We start from the raw sequence: 18,145 nt of genomic DNA, 5'->3' as shown, positions 1-18,145 counted from the left end.
AATGTTTTTTGTTGAGGTTCGATTAAAACAATATATCTTTTCTCAACGGGTGTACTGCTGTACCACATATATAAATACCTGATCGAAGGACCACCGTATAAATAAGACACGGAACTGTAAAATGTATATGTACATTTATTTACACTTTTACATAAGTAACAACTGATTATGAGAATTGTTCTCAGCTGAGTCTACCTTAGACTCTGGAAACTCAAAGTGGAGTTTTTAGTTGAAATGTTTTAGAACGAATCGAATCTTCGACTTCGACTTCGACTACGACTCCTTATTTTTTTGACAAATTTTAGTATTTATGTTACCCTTCTGATGGAAGGGGCAACAACCAGAATTGTGTGTACTAACACACACACACAAACAAATTATGCCTGGTCCTAAGAAATTCAATAGAACTACAAACTAGGTATTTATAATATTGAATAGTGATTGAAAATTCCAAATGACTAATAGGTAGGTATACAGGAATGAGAGGTACAAAAGAGGTAATAAAACTATTTACAATGGGGGTAAGAAATATATACAGATTATGGGGTTTTTCTTAGGACCAACTTACGACTAATAGCCTATAATAATGTAATGCCTACTGCTTGATCAAATAAATGTTATGATTATAAGTTTAAAATATTTACAAATATCGGCAATAGTCTTTTGCGCCGAAACAGAATCAATTAATTGTTTTCAAAACAAAATTTCAATTACATGCATAATCAATAATAAAGTAGGTACAATATCAAGCAGAAAATTATTACTTATTGTGTTTTCATCAAAGGCAAAGAGTCTAAAAAACATGGCGGTGATGAGGGAAATTTTTTGGTTTGAATTGACACAACACGTAATTAGATCGACATAAACCCTTAAAAAAGATTGTGGATAATTTTTTAATGCCAGATATATTATAAAATTTAGAAATAACAAATTCGAAAGTATTGTGAATTGTTTATAAACTTAGTAGTATTGCAACAGGTGGGTTCCTAACTTAAAAATTATTTAGTAAGCGTGAATAAGTTTTCATTCTGGAATTTACTATTCTCTGGCCCCTATTTTTTTCACACAAGCTTCTAGTTTATTTTGCTGTTCTAATTTTCCAAATATTTTTTTATACTTAAGGACGTAGGTGCGCCATGCTCATTTATTCGAAGTTCTGATCCATGTGTTGATTCACCGTGAAAATTAACACACGCCGATATTACACAAAATATAATTGAGTGCTGTAAAGCACTTAAAACCCACCATTCCTCAAAACGTTTATAAACCTAAAACGCGTTTCGACAGATAAGGTGTCATCCTCAGTTGACTATCTTAGGTTTCTAAAAGTTTTGTGGGTTTATTTAAAACACAAAGCGTAGAATTTAAAACAGCAAGCAATCAAGTTCACTTAAACCAAGACGCTAGGAGTTTTGTAAAAATGAAAATTTGAAACCTGATACATTAAATACTGCGTTATACAAGAGGCCTTGAAAATATAAAACCACAAGCATGACATAAGCTCACAGCTCATACAATTTCATACTACGAGGGTGGATTGATAAGTTTCCGGCCTGACCAAGAAAAACAAGGTTTTTAAAAATTTTTTTTTTTTATTTCTCAACATAATCTCCTCCAAGGCTGATACATTTCTCATAGCGGTGTTCCAGTCTATTAATGCCATCTCTATAGACTGATTCGTCAAGCTCCTCAAAATAACCATTTACAGCTTCGATTACTTCTTCATTGTCCGCAAATCTCTTACCGCCAAGCCATTTTTTGAGATTAGGGAACAGAAAATAGTCACTCGGGGCTAGGTCTGGAGAGTAAGGAGGGTGCGGCATCAATTCAAACTTTAGATCGTTGATTTTAGCCGTCGCAACGATTGACGTGTGCGCTGGTGCGTTATCGTGATGAAACAAGATTTTTTTCTTCGCCAGATGAGGTCGTTTAATTTTCACCTCGTGGCTCAAACGTTGCAATAAGTCTGCGTAGTATTGACCAGTGATAGTATTACCCTTTGCAAGGTAATCAATGTATATAATACCTCTTGCATCCCAAAAAACAGTAGCCATAACCTTGTTCGCCGAAAAAATTGTTTTTGCCTTCTTTGGAGTTGGTTCCCCTGGTCCAATCCACTGTTTAGACTGTTCTTTGGTTTCAGGAGTGTAGTGGTGGACCCACGTTTCGTCAACGGTTACGAATCGACGCAAAAATTCGCTTGGATTACGCTTATACAATGACAAATTTGCGGTAGAAATGTTTTTTCGAATCAATTTTTGGTCGACTGTTAGCAAACGCGGCACCCATCTTGCACAGAGCTTTTCCATATGCAAATGTTGGTGCAAAATATGTTGCACACGTTCATATGACATCTTACAGGTCTCAGCTATCTCACGCACTTTCAATCTGCGGTCTCCCAGCACTATTTGATGAATTTTTTCGATCATATCTGGAGTTGTGACCTCAACGGGGCGTCCTGAGCGAGGCCCATCAGAGGTGCTCACACGACCCTTTTTAAACTCGGAAACCCACTGCTTAACGGTTGAATATGACGGGGAGGATGTCCCCAGTGTTGAGTCCATCTCTTTTTTAATTTCCTTCGGCGTTAACCCCTTCAAATAAAAGTATTTGATGACAGCACGATTTTCCTGCTTTTCCATTTTTACGAAAACCACAGAGGCGTCTTGTTCAGCGTGCTGTCAAACCTACACTAGCAAGGAGATCGGGCTGAAACTATAGCTACAAGCTATCCAAGGATGGTACTATAGAATGTCACCTCAAGGTAGGCCTAGTGGCGTCATCTCTTGGTTAGGCCGGAAACTTATCAATCCACCCTCGTATATTAACGATTTACGTTATCACAGTGCATAAATGCAGTTGGCTGGAAAGAATATTATCAATTTTAAAATACTGCTGAATATGAATACTTATTTAATATCAGCTTAATAAAAAATTATGCAGTATTTTTGTTTAATGTCCAAATCGGAAGATTTTGAGATTTGGATTAACATAATGGTACAATATTACCTATACCTGCTGCTAAAGAAAATTTCACATTCTGACTGAATGAAGTGACGAAAAGTCGCATATCCGATCCACATTAGTCTAAGAAATTCATTGCTTTTTTACCTGCATTTTGAATCTACAAAGGTATGAGTTATTTTGGCCCATGCAAAGAAAGCCAGCTACATCCTGATATACCTAGGTATGCACATAGATAAAACAGTTAATTTTTATCACCGGGAAGTAATGGAAACACAATCGAACGTAGACTTTCACTCCTCCAGTCCATATTCGTCCTAAAGGGTTTTGAGATTCATCGTGGTCTAGTGACAATTTGGTTGCTGCTTGAGGGATCACAATAGGATTGAAAATGCTCTTTCTTTGCCCAAATAAGCACCATGTAGGTAGTGCTTTAGGTATTAATTAAATAATCCCTGTCGACCCAAACAACTGTGAAGTTATCAAAACAAAATTTTCGGGAACACCATATTGTATTAATTTATTTACCAGAAGTTCCCCATTCGTAAGTCCAACATCAAAACATTTTTAAACTTTTGGTCATGTGGATAATGCCACGATGTACTTATTTTTGAATTCTATCAACATATGGACACATGCACCTTTCTGTGATATACTCGGAACTCAGAACTTTCACGAACTTATACGCATTCTTATTTGTGTTTTAATCACCTCCGCGTGAGATGTGGGACCAGTTGTTCCGTACTCATTTTTAATGAAGATAAGAAGCTGCAGGTGCGAAAGTTAATTTATGCAATTATATTTATCACCTCTACTTTTAATGACAAATATTTGATTACGTATTAAAACGTACGTATTTTGTGACAGAATGTTTTGGTTTTCAGATTTTGCAAAAACGCCTAACAACATTAGTTAGTATATAATTACAGCAATACTGACCTTCTAATTAGAGCTCATTTAAAGGTGGGTAATAATAAATTTGCAACCTACGTTTTTTTTTTTCGTAAACTTCGGTAGATATTTATTTATCAAAGCACAGAAAATTAATTTAATATTCATCAAATCAGAATGTTGTGAAGGTGCTAACATAAACGATTTGGTTGGAGGACAGTATACTATTAACCTAATCTGTGATATGTACGTTAACTAATTATGATTTGTTTATTTATTTGTTATATTATTACAATTACTTATTATTATTTATTACATAACTGTGGAAAAAGAGGTTAAAAAATGAATGGATTTCCCATTATTTCAGGATCGTTTAACGTTATTATGCTATATTTTTATATAATGGACAATTACATACCTACGGAAAACAATTGAATAATTAATAACATATAATTCAAGTAATTGTTGTTGCAAGCCGTATAATTGAAGGTAATATAAAACAGCACAGCTACAGGGGAGACTCTTTTAATGAACGTAGAATTCTGAGACCTTTAATTTGATCAAATAGTACGTGTACCCTGTCTGTCGTTAGTTTGTAAAATCAAAACCTATAATATTGTGGGAGTGTTTCTTACATAATTCAGTAATTGTTTCTGTCAGAAACATCAATGATCTGCCATTATTGTCTCTATACATTTCTACTGATTGGTGATGAATTGGTTTTTTTTTTTGGAATATTAAATAAGAAATTCGAAAAAGAGTGTTAAAGGTGTACCCGTACATCGTCGTGCTCCAAACGCATGGAGGTGTACGGGTGCGAAACATGGACAGTGGGTGCGGCGGAAAAGAAGAGGTTAGAAGCGTTCGAAATGTGGTGTTACAGGCGAATGATGAGGATACCGTGGATAGAGAAGGTTAGAAATGAAGAGGTATTAGAAAGAATCGGAGAACAGACGACTGTATGGAAGTCAATAAGAAATAGACGAGATAGGTTGGTAGGACACCTTCTCAGGCATGAATGTCTAGTCAGAGACATATTAGAGGCAGAAACGGGAGTTAGACGGGGTAGAGGTAGACTTAGATTAGATACTGTTCACAAAGAGTTAAGGATGTGGGATGTTCTAGTTTTAGGGAAATGCGAAGATTAGCTCGGGATAGGAAAGAGTGGAGGTCCGTGTCCACTCGGTCTTAGGACTGACGACCTTATGATGATGATGATGATTGTGTATTTTGTTCGCTCGATTTTGGTCTTGATCTTCTTAGTATAAAGACAGTCTTGATCTTGGTCTTTGTTTAGGATTTTCGCAAGACCAAACTAAGACTGCTACGCCAAGACCAATTTTGCTCATCCTAGCAAACGCTACTTTCGAATTGCGATGGAAATTATTACAATGTATATCAAATAAAGAAATTAACGCTGAGTTTCGTGAACTGATGAAGTTAAGAGAATATGGAGAAGACATTTCGATAACCCCAAAGGAAGCATTCGTGGATTACCCTTTCCACTTTTACACCATTCCAAGGAAATTGTTTTGAACACAGTTCGTAGTACTTGTATCTTTATTGATTTAAAAATGATGAGCTTTAAATGGCAATGACGTCTGAACTTAAAGACCTCATAATTTCCTCAAAATATTAAGATTACCTTCAATTAAAGTTACATTTAGGTACCGTTTTAGGTTAGAATCCAATTACTTGATTCGTGGGAGGTTTTTGAACCTATATCAAGAAAAAGTCTTCGTATTTAAATATATATAATGCAGAGGTATATTAAAAAAAAAGTATGTTATTGATCTGTATTTTGCTAAAACTATCGGACGTGCGGAGCCTTTCGGTTCTATTTGCTTAGGTGCCTACCACATAGAGCTACGCCTTCTATGGGTTCAGTTTGATAAGTCAATATCCTTATTAGAAAAGGACCTTGTTGAACATTACTGAATCTCGCACATAAATATCAAATTTGTATGTGTTGGATTTACGACACAGTGCGTATTTGTTATTGAGATCAAGAAGAGGAAAGTTTTGATCCTGTTGGTGTTAATTAGATTTGTTGGTTAACAAGTGCAAATTGCTCATCATAACTTTATGCAATTGTTTATTTAGTTTGAGTGGTTTTTCAATAATATGATAATTTATTCCATTATCAAGGACACAAACAATCGTCTTTCTGAAATCATCATAAGGTCGTCAGTCCTAAGACTGGTTAGACACGGACCTTCACTCTATCCTATCCTGAGATAATCTTCGCATTTCTCTTAAATTAGAGCAACCCACATCCTTAACTATTTGCGAACAGTAATCTAATCTAGGTCTACCTCTATCCCTCCTAACTCCCGTTTCTGCCTCTAATATGCCTCATAGAGTCCTCTGTTCTCCTATTCTTTCTAATATCTCTTCATCTCTAGTCTTCTCTATCCACTGTATTCTCATCCATAATTCATTAACATTAATATAAACATAAACAGGTTTTAAAGATGATAAATGTTTCCTGGTAGCATTGGAATATTTTGATCCAATTATGAATTAGAATATTTGTCGATGATGCAGTTTTGTTTGTTGATGCAAAAAATTATGATGTTTTTCGAGAGATAACAAATAAGTAAACAGATCTTAAACATTTTTTTGTTGGCAAATTTTTGCATTCTACTCAAGGTGATCTATAATCTGCAATTATCAAGTCAATGCCAAATTCTGTGACAACATGGATAGGGTCATTATAATTTCATTACATATACACATAATATTTACTTTTATACATATGTTTACAATTAAAAACGTTTTAAATTTTAGATATTCATGATTCTAATTTTTTTTTGTCTGGAATGTCTCAATTAAGATTATTTTCCTGAAGCAATTATGTTGAATTATAATGTATAATTTGAGAAAGTTACTTTTACGAAAAGTTTTCTTTAAATTAGCTGAAATGGCATTAGAAACTTTCTTCTTCGGGTCATATAATAGGTAAAGGTCTAGATGTGAGGGTGGGGGTAGGGAGGATCGAAAGAGGAGATCTCCCCCACCACTGTAACATAAAAAGTTCGTGGCGGTCTCACCCCCATAAAAGGTTAGGGGGGTTCAAAGTTAAATATGCCAATATTCAAAGGTAAAACTAAAGAAAAATACATAAAAATATTGAGAAAGTTATATAAAACATTATTTAAATATCTTTATCAATAGGGTAGGTTAGGTTAGGTTAGGTTATCGGGTTTTGTTCAAGTGACCACCCTCTTTCGATCCCCCACCTCCATCCGCTTGAAAATATTTTTTTTTATTTAATTTTATTTGAATAATAGTGTATGAAAATTGACAAAATAATCAACTTTCAACCCCCATAACTTTTTATGGGGGTGAGACCGCCACGAACTTTTTATAGTACAGTGGTAGGGGAGACCTCCTCTTTCGATCCCACCCACCATCTAGACATTTACCATATAATGCTTCAAACAATATATTTTTGATTACTTTTTGGAGTACGGACAAAATCATATTGAGTAATGAGAGTTTATTTTCTTAGAACAAGCGCTTCCGTATGTTTAATAGACATGTACAACGTGCATGTGTAAACAAAGGATTTGCAACGCAAGAAATGACCTAGACCTCTAAGATATTTGGGATCAAAGCCTTCAAGTAGTTTTATTAAACCATGTAGAGTTATGTAATCGCCAACAATAATATTTTACGTATTTATAGTTGTGGAGTAGGTAGTTTTGCAGCTGAGACTGCAGATGATTAGCCATTCTCGAACTATCCGACGACTGAAACGTCTACTAAGAGAATGAAACTTACTAAAAGAAAAGAAAAAACTTTTGGGTGTTTCATTCCCAACAGCCACTAATGCTGGTGGACGGGCAGTCCCTCCGGACTACGCCGGAAGGTAGGGCGAAAGGCCCTCTTCAGCCTGCTTTCAGGAATTGTGGGAATGGGTGGGTGGTGGTTCGAGTGAGAAAGATGAGGCGGACGAAATGAGGACAGAAGACATCTGTGGAATATTACTGCCCCAGGACATTTGTCTAAGTGATCCAAGGAAACCACAGAAAAACTTGGACCAAGGCAGACGGACCTGGAATCGAACCGGTGTCCTCCCGAATGCTAAGCAATGTTCTAAACCTCTAGGTCATGCCGTTTGATTGAAACTGACTGCACCTGCGTTTAAGTTATATACGCTACCCAAATGTGTAGGTTTAGGTTGAGTTGTAGTGAGGGAAGGTTTTCCTATCGGCATATGGAGAATGTTTAGGTTAAGTTATGATGGGAATGATTCCCTGATTAGAATATGTAGGTTATTATGTATAATCAACGGTGGTAATCACTCGTCCAAATAAGGACTAACTACTGAAACATGAAAAATCCGAATTAAAAAAACGAAAAACTTTTAATGACCGTAAGACATTTTAAATTAATTTATATTAATTGATGTGAATATAAATTATTCTCTAATCCAATTAAATGTGATAAAATATACAAATGTCAAAATTTTTATTTATCCGTAGATATCTACAACGTGACAAATAAGATTTTATAGATAAGGTCATCTTTATCAGGATTTTTATCGACTAAATAAAGGTTTTCAGTTATTAATAAGTATCTTAAAGTAATTGATTTGTATAAATTACCTACATAGCAGACGATATTATTGCATAATATATTCAAAAGAGGCTTTATATCATAAGTATTTGCTCATTGCAAAATAACTCACTCGTTTGCAAGAAAAAAACTCAAGTAGATAAATTGTAAAAGAATAAAATAAAGTTTTAAACTTTCATATAAATGAAATTGAATTATAAACAACGGATGCAAACAATACTGTCTGATAATGAAATTTTATTTCGCTGCAAATACGAAAAGATTATTATTGTAAACCGAATCAGCATGATATTTATGCTGGTTTGAAAAATAGTATTTACAAAAGGATATTATTGTCAGATAAAAAAATATGATAATTTATGAAATGCAAAAAAAGGAATATAAAGTAATGCCACGCAGAACTTCCTTGTATAATTTTTGTATAAATTAAGCAAGCAAATAAACCTAACCAGGTAAATGTAACTTTATGCTACCCATTAGCTTCTTAAAAAAAAAGGTTTTCGGCCAAAATCGGTCAGACCATCTTTATAGCCAAGAAAAAGAAGTTAACAACTGTTATTTCGACTACTTTTATTATTGTATTTATTCGAAATTATCATACAGGTTCACGCGGGCAAAGTCGCGAATAAAACCTAGCTTAATCGTAAAAAAATTACGCTCGTTTGACTGAATCGGCGTTATTGAAACAATATTTAGTTATGATATTAAATATTTATTTATGTTAATGTTACAGGTAATAAAAATTTTTGCAAGTCAGTTAGTTCCTTCATTCATTAATTTTTTATTTTTTGTGCACAGTTAGAAGTATGCAGATTGTTTTTACGACTTTAAAAAAAAAAAAAAAATCAGTGCCTAATTAAGTAGTTAATTGACAATTTTTGTAAGGAATAATAAAAAGGAAATTTAATCGTGTTGGATGTAAATTTTAGGTGTCCAAATATTTGTGAAATTGGTCACAACCACATTCGAATACAGTAAAAATGAATTTTCTTAAAAAAAAAATCCCACTCACCCTTTTTCCCATTTCGCACCGAGTATGTAATGTTTTCAAACTCGATGTCAATATTTTTTGTCTGCGGCAGATGCAACAGGACTGCTCTTTGCGAAACTTCACTCATTTTTAATTAAGGGAACAATTTTCATGTGAAAAACAATTATTACTTGCAAATGTACTGTAAGTATTACTTTTTATTGTATAATTTGCGCACCGGGTAATGATAATAGATAGAATTAAAGCACCGTTGAAACTAATGTTTAATAATTCCAATCAATGAACATTTCGTTTTATTAATTGTACAGCGTTAATTTTTCCGTATCGTTGCCGGTCGTCCACACACCACGATCGATCGCGAACGATTGAAACCACAAACCAAAACCCCAACCACTGTGCTACTGATAGCAGTAAGGCTTGTATGGTACGGTTCTGTAGATTTTATACTACTTTCAGGCGGTCGTCGGTCCACTCAGCGATCTTGTTCGACCGCTCGCCCTAACTTGTAGATTGTAGAGCGCAATAAATACATAATATGCGCGTTTTTTTTTTATATTTTTATCCCAACCGTTCGCGGAACCGTCATCGGAGTTTCGCTGCGCGGAACTCTCATACGCGTAGCTCACTCCGCTCCCGGCCATGTGACACACTGATAATAGTTTCCACGAGGAGAATGTACTTACGCATTCGATTGCCTTGATACGAAGGAAAATTCGACGACGGCGCCAACGACGCCGATCGCGAGCGACGACGCCGTAGCAGGGACGCAGGCACGTCGTTACACGTGTATGTGGTAGTCAGGGGAGAATCCAGGACTTAGCTGTGGCTTTCCATATATCGGAAATTATAATTATTTTTTCACATTTATGTCGATAGGCAGAAAGATACAATCTCAGTGTGCTCCCTCAATTCCTCGATAACCCTATACTCCAGAATTAATCTTAATTTGGCAAACAGACGATAACGTAAACTGGGCTCGGAATAAATGGTAATGACGCCCTTGTGCCATGGTAAATGTTTTCAATCTCGAAATGAATCGGCAACATATTTCTTTCACTTGAAGAAGATGATCATTTTGTTTTGTTTCTGTTCTTATCGTTATCATTTAGTTGAACCTACCTATCAATAACATCAAACGAAAGTACAACATTACAAATCAATTACTCAGCTAAAATACTAATTAGAATACAACTCCTTCGAGGCTTCCCACCACTTCTGATAACCTCATAAAACCTTAGCTCCTTTAAAGAACTTGAGAAATTCAATTAAAATTTCACAAGAACATTACTGATTTGAATTGGTAATATTTTGAATATTTAAATTGACCAAATGTTTGACCTGGCTAAAAAATTGATTAAAAGTTGCTACCACCAGCGTCTTCATCTTACAAGGTCGCGTGACCGCTTCTAGTGATGACCACAAGTGGCCGAGTGTTCAAGCGGCCTAAATGAGGTACTTTCTTATCATTAATAAACTACAAGTAGATAATAAATAGTAAAATATAGTATAGCAATTTATAAATAGAAGTCTACCACTAATTACACTTTAAGTTAGGGCAATTTAAAAATGACTTCTTGCTAACTGTAAATTATAACTATTTATAAACTATTAAATAACGATTAACAATTAACGTAATATCTTTATCAATTAGAGTAACGTTTCTGTTTCCTTTGTGCGGTAAGTGCTTGACACTCTTTTGTTTTACTTTTGTTATCGACTATTGTCGTTATCACTGATGCGTCCAAACTGTAATCACAAGAAAACGTTCAATATTTTAATTAATTTACTGAAACTGGAAAGGAAACTGAAAATACCCATCTCAAGGACGCCTAAATAGAGACTAATGATGGTCCCTCACCTTATCTCCTTATACTACATTATCGGAGTGTACTTGAGAGGGACTGCCACCCCACTAGAATTACGAGCTGGTGGCATTATGTTGGTACTCATGTCTCTCACTTATACCTACAAGTTGGGCCATGTTGAACGTTCAGTTAATTTTAGACACCTGCTTTGTTTGTACGTGTTTTGGCTCGTCTTCGATTTTGCCTATTTCAAAAAAATGGATTAAGGCTCTGTATTAAATTGTGTGTGCGCGAACGCATTCCGAATGTTGACGACTGTGCCATATGGTGAAGCTATCTTGGACAGAAGCAACGTTTATAGGTGGTACAAAATATTCTCAGAGGGCCGAGGAGATGGGAACGCCCGAGCACGTCAACAACAGACGAAAACATTGATGAAGTGAAGTAAATAGTACTGGTCAATCGTCTAATCACCGTTAGAGAAGTTGCTGAAAACCTAAACATATCGATAGACTCCTGCCATCCGATTTTTGCCAATGATTTGGGAATGAGATGGGCCGCCGCAAAATTCGTATCAAAATTGCTGTTAGATCCTGTCCGCGACGACCCAGAGTTGTTCCAGAGAGTCATAACTGGTGACGAATCATGAGTTTATGGTTATGACGTGGAAACCAAAGCTCAATCATCTCAATGGAAGCTGCCGCACGGGCCAAGACCGAAAAAAGCGCGCGATTGCAGGAGCGTGGTATATCATGAGTTCTTGCTACAGGGTAGAACGGTCAATAAGGAATGCTCAAGCAATACGCCAGAAACGCCCGGTTTTGTGGAAGAACAAAAATTGGCTTTTGCGCCATGAACCAACACACTAATAATGCCGCAGCCACCGTATTCCTCAGACATGCCCTCTTGTGACTTCTCTTGTTCCCCCATGAAAGGATGCTACACTACGATTGAAGAGATAAAGACAGCATCGAAGGAGGAGCTGAATAAGGTTACAAAAGATGATTTTTTTGAAGTGCTTCGAGGATTTGGAAAATAGATATTAATGAATAAACAAATAATTCTTGGAAAAAAACAAAATTCGCGATAATGTTTGAACAGATCTCGTATACCCCCTGAGAGGCTACTCCTCCCTATAACCACTCTTTACTATGACATGTTGCTGTATTTATGATGGTACCTAATAAAACTCACAAAATTACTGTTTGTAGAAGCTTGAGACTAAGGCTTTCTTCCTTTTCTCTATTTTATAATGACACTGTATCCCTATATTTCTATGTCTATGGTAGGAATTAAATTTCTTCATCCTCATCATCATAAGGTCGTCAATCCTAAAACTGGTTGGATACGCACCTCCACGCTTTCCTATCCTGAGCGAATCTTCGCATTTCCCTATGAATAGAACATCCCAACTATTTGTAACCAGTAATATAATCTGGGTCTACCTCAACTAAATTAAATTTACAAAAGTTTTTTCTTCTAGGAGCTTGGGTTGATGGAAATGTCTATGGGATACAGATGAAGGCCAATAAGTTTGAAATCACGTCCGATGTTTCGACAGAATGCTGATCGAGGACCTATTACTGATTGTAAGTTTCAATATTTGTTCACTGTGTTCTATATGTAGGGATAACTACCTCGTAGAAAAATTGGTTGCATTAAACGAGGAAATTTGCTTTGGGTACCAACATTTACGTAATATTTGCATTTAATATTTTTCCGTGCGTACTGTTGGAAACCTCGCTGATGGGCTAAAACTTAAAATACATAACAAATCACTAAATCTGACGACATTAATTTATCCGTGATTATATTGTGTGAAATACTACACTGTAGTACCTAGTACAAGTGAAGGTTAACGGGAAATTACACTTTTCATTCAGTTTGATCTTCTCTATAGGTACATACATATGCATGTATGTATATACACTGTAGATATAGGTACATTACCTTCCTCGAACATCAAAACGTAATTTCCTCATGATGCCTTACACATGCTTCAGTTTACCTTGAAGGGGGCAGAAGCCGACCGTGATCTAGAAATTATTTTATGGTGGGCAAACAGCCTTTCGTTCCGGTTAGGTACATCTTTTAAGCACACGCAACTTTGTAAATATCTGACTTTGAATTAATTTATGTGTGTAGATTGTTGAATTTCATTATAGTAAGCACGTTCATCTGGACAAATTTCCATAATTAGTCTCTTGAACTTAAGGCATGTTAAGATTTTGTTAAATAGGCATCATAGTGTCAGTGTGAGAGGGAGGTCAATTACATTTGATTCAAGGTATCTTAAGGGAAGTTGTATTGGTTTTAGAACTTTTTCACAATGATCTTCTGCTGTAAAAGGTACACTTACAATGATAACAATTTTTAGAATATACAATTTTTCAACTGATTGTAGTGAAACTACCACCAAGTTCGCTAAAGACCACTTAGAATTCTCGCAAATTATTCAATGAACTATATTAGAATGGTAATCAGTAAAGTTGTCGTCTAAGGTTGAGAACGCCGATGGAGTCGTTCATCCAAACACAGTATAAAGATTCAATACAGTAGGTTCATTTCCCATGCATCCCTCTTCTGCCGACACCTTACCACTTCATCTACGACTTTTCCGATAAGCACGGATTGCGTTGTATAGAATATTATTGAGAAGCTACAGTATAAATATAAATACAATACGTATAATATCTAAACACACATCGAGCGGCATGGACTGGAGGTTTAGACCATTGGTTAGCATTCGAAAGGAAGCTGGTTCGATTCCGTACAAGTCCAAGTTTTTCTCTGGTTTCCTTGGATCACCTAGGCTAATGCTGGGACAGTAATATTCCAAAGATAATCTTCCGTTCCCTTCTGTCTTCATTTCGTCCGTCTCATCTTTCTCACCCGAACCACCACCCAAGGAGGCTGAAGAGGGCCTTTCGCATTACCTTCCGGTGTAGTCCGAAGGGTCTACCCGCCCACCAGCATTAATAGCTGGTAGGAATGCAATACCCAAAAGTTTTTTTTTAATCTAAACACAGCTATTGAATCGTCCTCGTATATAGCAGTTCAGTACACATAAAGTTACAAATGTTGGTATTTTAGGCAGATCAACTGATCATAGTGAAACTACCACCCAGTCTGCATCATCATGCATTTGTGGATTCGCAAATTTATAATTTTTTGTCTTGTGTTCTTTGCAGCACTTGTAGTCCCAGTGATCTTCATTTAGTTGGTCAAGTCTGGTTTATGGGATGCTTGCAGTTTTGAGTTTTGTCTTGGATTTAATTTCAATGCAATAAAAACAGCATCTACTTTTCACTTTTCTGTTTTTGAAGTTTGACGTTTCGAACAAGTCGATTGGTATGACTAGTGTACGTCACCTAGCAAGACTTAAATCTAAAAAAAAACACGTAAAAAATGCTTTCGATAGTTTTCTATTCATTGCTGCACAAAAACGTATCACGTTTTTCATGAACAGCGAGTAATCTTATGTTGAGTACTTAATAATTTCATCTATTCATAAGAATCCAAGTAGGTAAATACGCTAATTGGGTCTACCTTCGAGCAATCTTTATTCTATGAACCTACTTTAATTTATTTATTGTAATCAAGGTTAAAAGAACATAGAAAAAGGTGTACGAAATCATTATCTACATTTATCGAAGAGACTACAAAATGTTACAGAAGAAAAGTACAATGGATAGGCTTTTTGTCCGAGAAGGTTAAATTATTTAAAGTTTACTTTTTAAATTAACAGGGGCTCCAAGCAACACAAAACACAAAATTTTCACAAATGAAATATTTATTTTATTGAATATATTGAATGCGTTGTACAGTGTTGTTTGGTGACACAGAATGCGCATGCCTTTTGTACTAAGTTTTGTAAAACTTCAGTATAATAATATGAGTTGCAATAAGAGCTCATAAGAAGATCAAAATATTTACTCTCGTTATAAAAAAGACGCGCATAATACAATTGTATTTGTTTAAAAGCTAATTTAAAAGTTAAATAAGTAAAATAGCAATTAACAGAAATATACATATATAATTAACGCTTATTAAATCGATGAAGATAATCATATAAGTTGTATGGAACAGAATTTGATTAATTTCTATTGTAATTAATTAAGTGCACAATATACCAAGATTAATGGTTAAAAAAATATAATAAATAAATTAGTAATCGCATCCGTAACCAGTTCCGTATATATATATACGGATAATTAATTTATTATTTTTCGTGATTTTATAAAAAAAAAAAAAGATTTAAGTTGTGGTTTTTTCACCAAATTCACTTTTGCGGCTTAGGCATCGTTATAAATAAAAATGTAAATTGAATTCAAGTTTAAGAAATTTATGCTATTCTGACATTGATAAAACGCATGTTCAAAATTTCAAATTTATAGTAGTATAAAAAAGACTTAATCGTTTGGCTAACAATGTATTAGTAAATTAAAGTGATATGCAATTGCTTTTAATTAAACTGATTATATAACGACTGGCTTTCGTTATTAAAATTTGTTGTACTCATCTTCTACACGATTAAATAACAACACGTTTTCAATTGAATAAAAAAAGATGAGACAGTTATGAATAATGTCGTGGTGAGTACTTATTTAAATATCAATATTTACCTACAAAGTTACTTATCCTGCTTCTGCGTTGCAAAAAAAACAAGTTTACGTTTAAATCATTTCAATCAATTAAATTTAAATCATTTCAAATTGATCTAAATGATATTTGCTTTTAAGTACCTACTTAATCACTAATTTTTTGTTCTACAAGTTGATGCTTGATAATAATCAATGTATCCATTAGTGTGTATCTACATTTGGTGAATAAGAAAACTAAATGAATTTAGTATCTATGTATTATATTTTATACCAAATACTTAACGGAATTATTCTTATACATCGGCTAAACCGATTTATAGAAACTATCTATGGTGTGCTGATGAGATCTGATGATCATTTCGAAAAATTACTGACCAAGAAATTTAATTAATTATCATCATCATAAGGTCGTCAGTCCTAAGACTGGTTGGACACGCACCTCCACTCATTCCTATCCTGAGTTAATCTTCGCATTTCCTTAAAACTAAAACTAGAACATCCACATTTTTGACTATTTGTGAACAGTAATCTAATCTAGATCTGCCTCTATTCCTCTAAACTCCTGTTCTGTTTCTAATATGTCTCTAATGATTACTTTATTAAATTTAATTATATTGTAAATTTGGTCGGACAACGCTGGCCAAAAAGCTAAGGTATTAGTAAATATCTCTCTCCTCTTACTTACTGCTTGCAGAGATAGAGACTTGAGAGATTCGAAACCACAGCAGCACACAGTCATACAATTGCTATTTTGAAATATTATGATTATAACCTCCCTGGTAAGAAATCGCATTTAGTGTTAATTAAGAATGCACTATAACATCCTAAAAATCATGTGAAGGATGACCAAATAAATCATTTTCCAATCATAGGTGTAGCAACGATTTTTTCCTGAGTGGAGGCTAAATTTTCAACTCTACCTAACATTAACAGCTAAAAATGTAACTGATTGTAGATTTATCTTGTTCTTTTTACTTAAATAATTGATATTCTAGGGTGAGCTAGGAGGATTCTACAGTTAGCCTGACCCACCTAGCACCCCCCTACGCTAATGTTTCTAATAAAGAACAAATGCGATTTCTTTCCCGAGACTTAAACTATATATTCATTCTTGGAATCAGGGAAGAAACATCGCAAAAAAACTTTTGATGAGGGTCTTGTAAAATAATTAATTTTTTTATTCTTAATCGAAAGCCTGTTAAGATTAAGTCCAAGAATTTAAGAGATCCTTAAAACAATAAATAAACGAATATTCTCATTAATGTTTATTTTTACTACGTCATTCTAATCTATATTAAAATCAATGGGTTCTTTCCCATTTGCAACTTCTAATATTTTTATTTATAGCTTAATCCATCGTCGGAATTATTGTAAGGTCCTTAGCCCGGAGACTGGTTGGGCACGTGCTTTCATATGTTAGTATTTTGAACCGAAACTGAAATTCAAAAAAATTATATAAGTTTATACTTTTCTAAAGGTTGTTTGAATACATTAAATGTACAAAAGTAAAGGGTCAAATCAGAGAAAGATTTGTGTAGGGTGTTTTTAAGTGTCGTCGATAGATTCGAATATTTTGAGATGTATAAATTAAAAAGTAGCGGTGACCATGTGCATCCCTGTGTGACTCCCTTCCTGATATTTAGCGCCGGTGCACACTTGCGGCAATCGCCGCTGCGGCACCGCAATTGCGGCTTAAAGTACTAACAGGTAAATGAGTTAATGCACATTCATCTGCGCGCCGCCGCGGGGCCGCGCGTCCAAATGGCGACCGTTTTGAACCGCAGGTCCCTACGGAACCGTGGCGGCACCGCTGCCGCTATTGCGGTTTTGTAGTACTCGTTTGTATATCGGCTGGTACACACTTGCGGCAAATTGACGCAAAAAAGGATGGCTGCTACTAGAACTTCTGAAGATTTGGATATAGAATTATTCATTGATGCAGTAAAGGGGTTGGTTCCCAGAGATATGGGATATTTCCTCAGAAATATACCTATACCATGAAAGAGTCAAAAACAGGTCTGCATGGATTATAATCTGTGAAATGTTTTCCGATGGATTTTTGGAGCTGGATGACAAGGAGAAAACATTTCTAGTGGGATTATGGAGACTCTTAATCTGGTATCTTTTGCGATCTTATCCTATCAGAAACTTTTGCTGTTAATTCATCAGATGAAGCAACACTCCTTCGAAAGTAGTTGAAAAATTAGTCAGGATTCTCCCTTAAATACGAAAACGACGTTACAAATGTGCCCCTCGTAAGCCGTAAATCGGTATATGGGTCTACCCAAAATCGTCTCGTTTTTTTT

At 35.0% G+C, this 18,145-nt stretch overlaps 1 protein-coding gene and 2 long non-coding RNA genes across 3 annotated transcripts in view; 1 reads left to right on the top strand and 2 right to left on the bottom strand.

Annotated features, from left to right (window-relative positions):
- LOC108740399 (ATP-binding cassette sub-family G member 1) overlaps positions 1–10,071 on the bottom strand; it is a 33,799-nt gene extending 23,728 nt beyond the window's left edge. The window contains exon 1 of the mRNA XM_018474700.2: positions 9,452–10,071. Within this exon, the coding sequence (XP_018330202.1) occupies positions 9,452–9,557 (106 nt within the window). The 5' untranslated portion in view covers positions 9,558–10,071. The remainder of the gene's footprint in view (positions 1–9,451) is intronic.
- The window catches only part of LOC108740401, a 44,406-nt gene extending 29,864 nt beyond the window's left edge, over positions 1–14,542 (top strand). Inside the window, exons 3-4 of the long non-coding RNA XR_001938328.1 lie at positions 12,719–12,824; positions 14,427–14,542. This is a non-coding gene — a long non-coding RNA (uncharacterized LOC108740401). The remainder of the gene's footprint in view (positions 1–12,718; positions 12,825–14,426) is intronic.
- Positions 10,893–18,145, bottom strand: part of LOC112904728 — a 14,014-nt gene continuing 6,761 nt past the window's right edge. Inside the window, exon 3 of the long non-coding RNA XR_003231312.1 lies at positions 10,893–10,904. This is a non-coding gene — a long non-coding RNA (uncharacterized LOC112904728). The remainder of the gene's footprint in view (positions 10,905–18,145) is intronic.

The sequence above is a fragment of the Agrilus planipennis genome, unplaced genomic scaffold (genome assembly GCF_000699045.2).
Source record: "Agrilus planipennis isolate EAB-ADULT unplaced genomic scaffold, Apla_2.0 scaffold206, whole genome shotgun sequence".
NCBI lineage: Eukaryota > Metazoa > Arthropoda > Insecta > Coleoptera > Buprestidae > Agrilus > Agrilus planipennis.
Note: the sequence above shows the minus strand (reverse complement) of the source record. Positions and strands in the feature narration are given on the sequence as shown.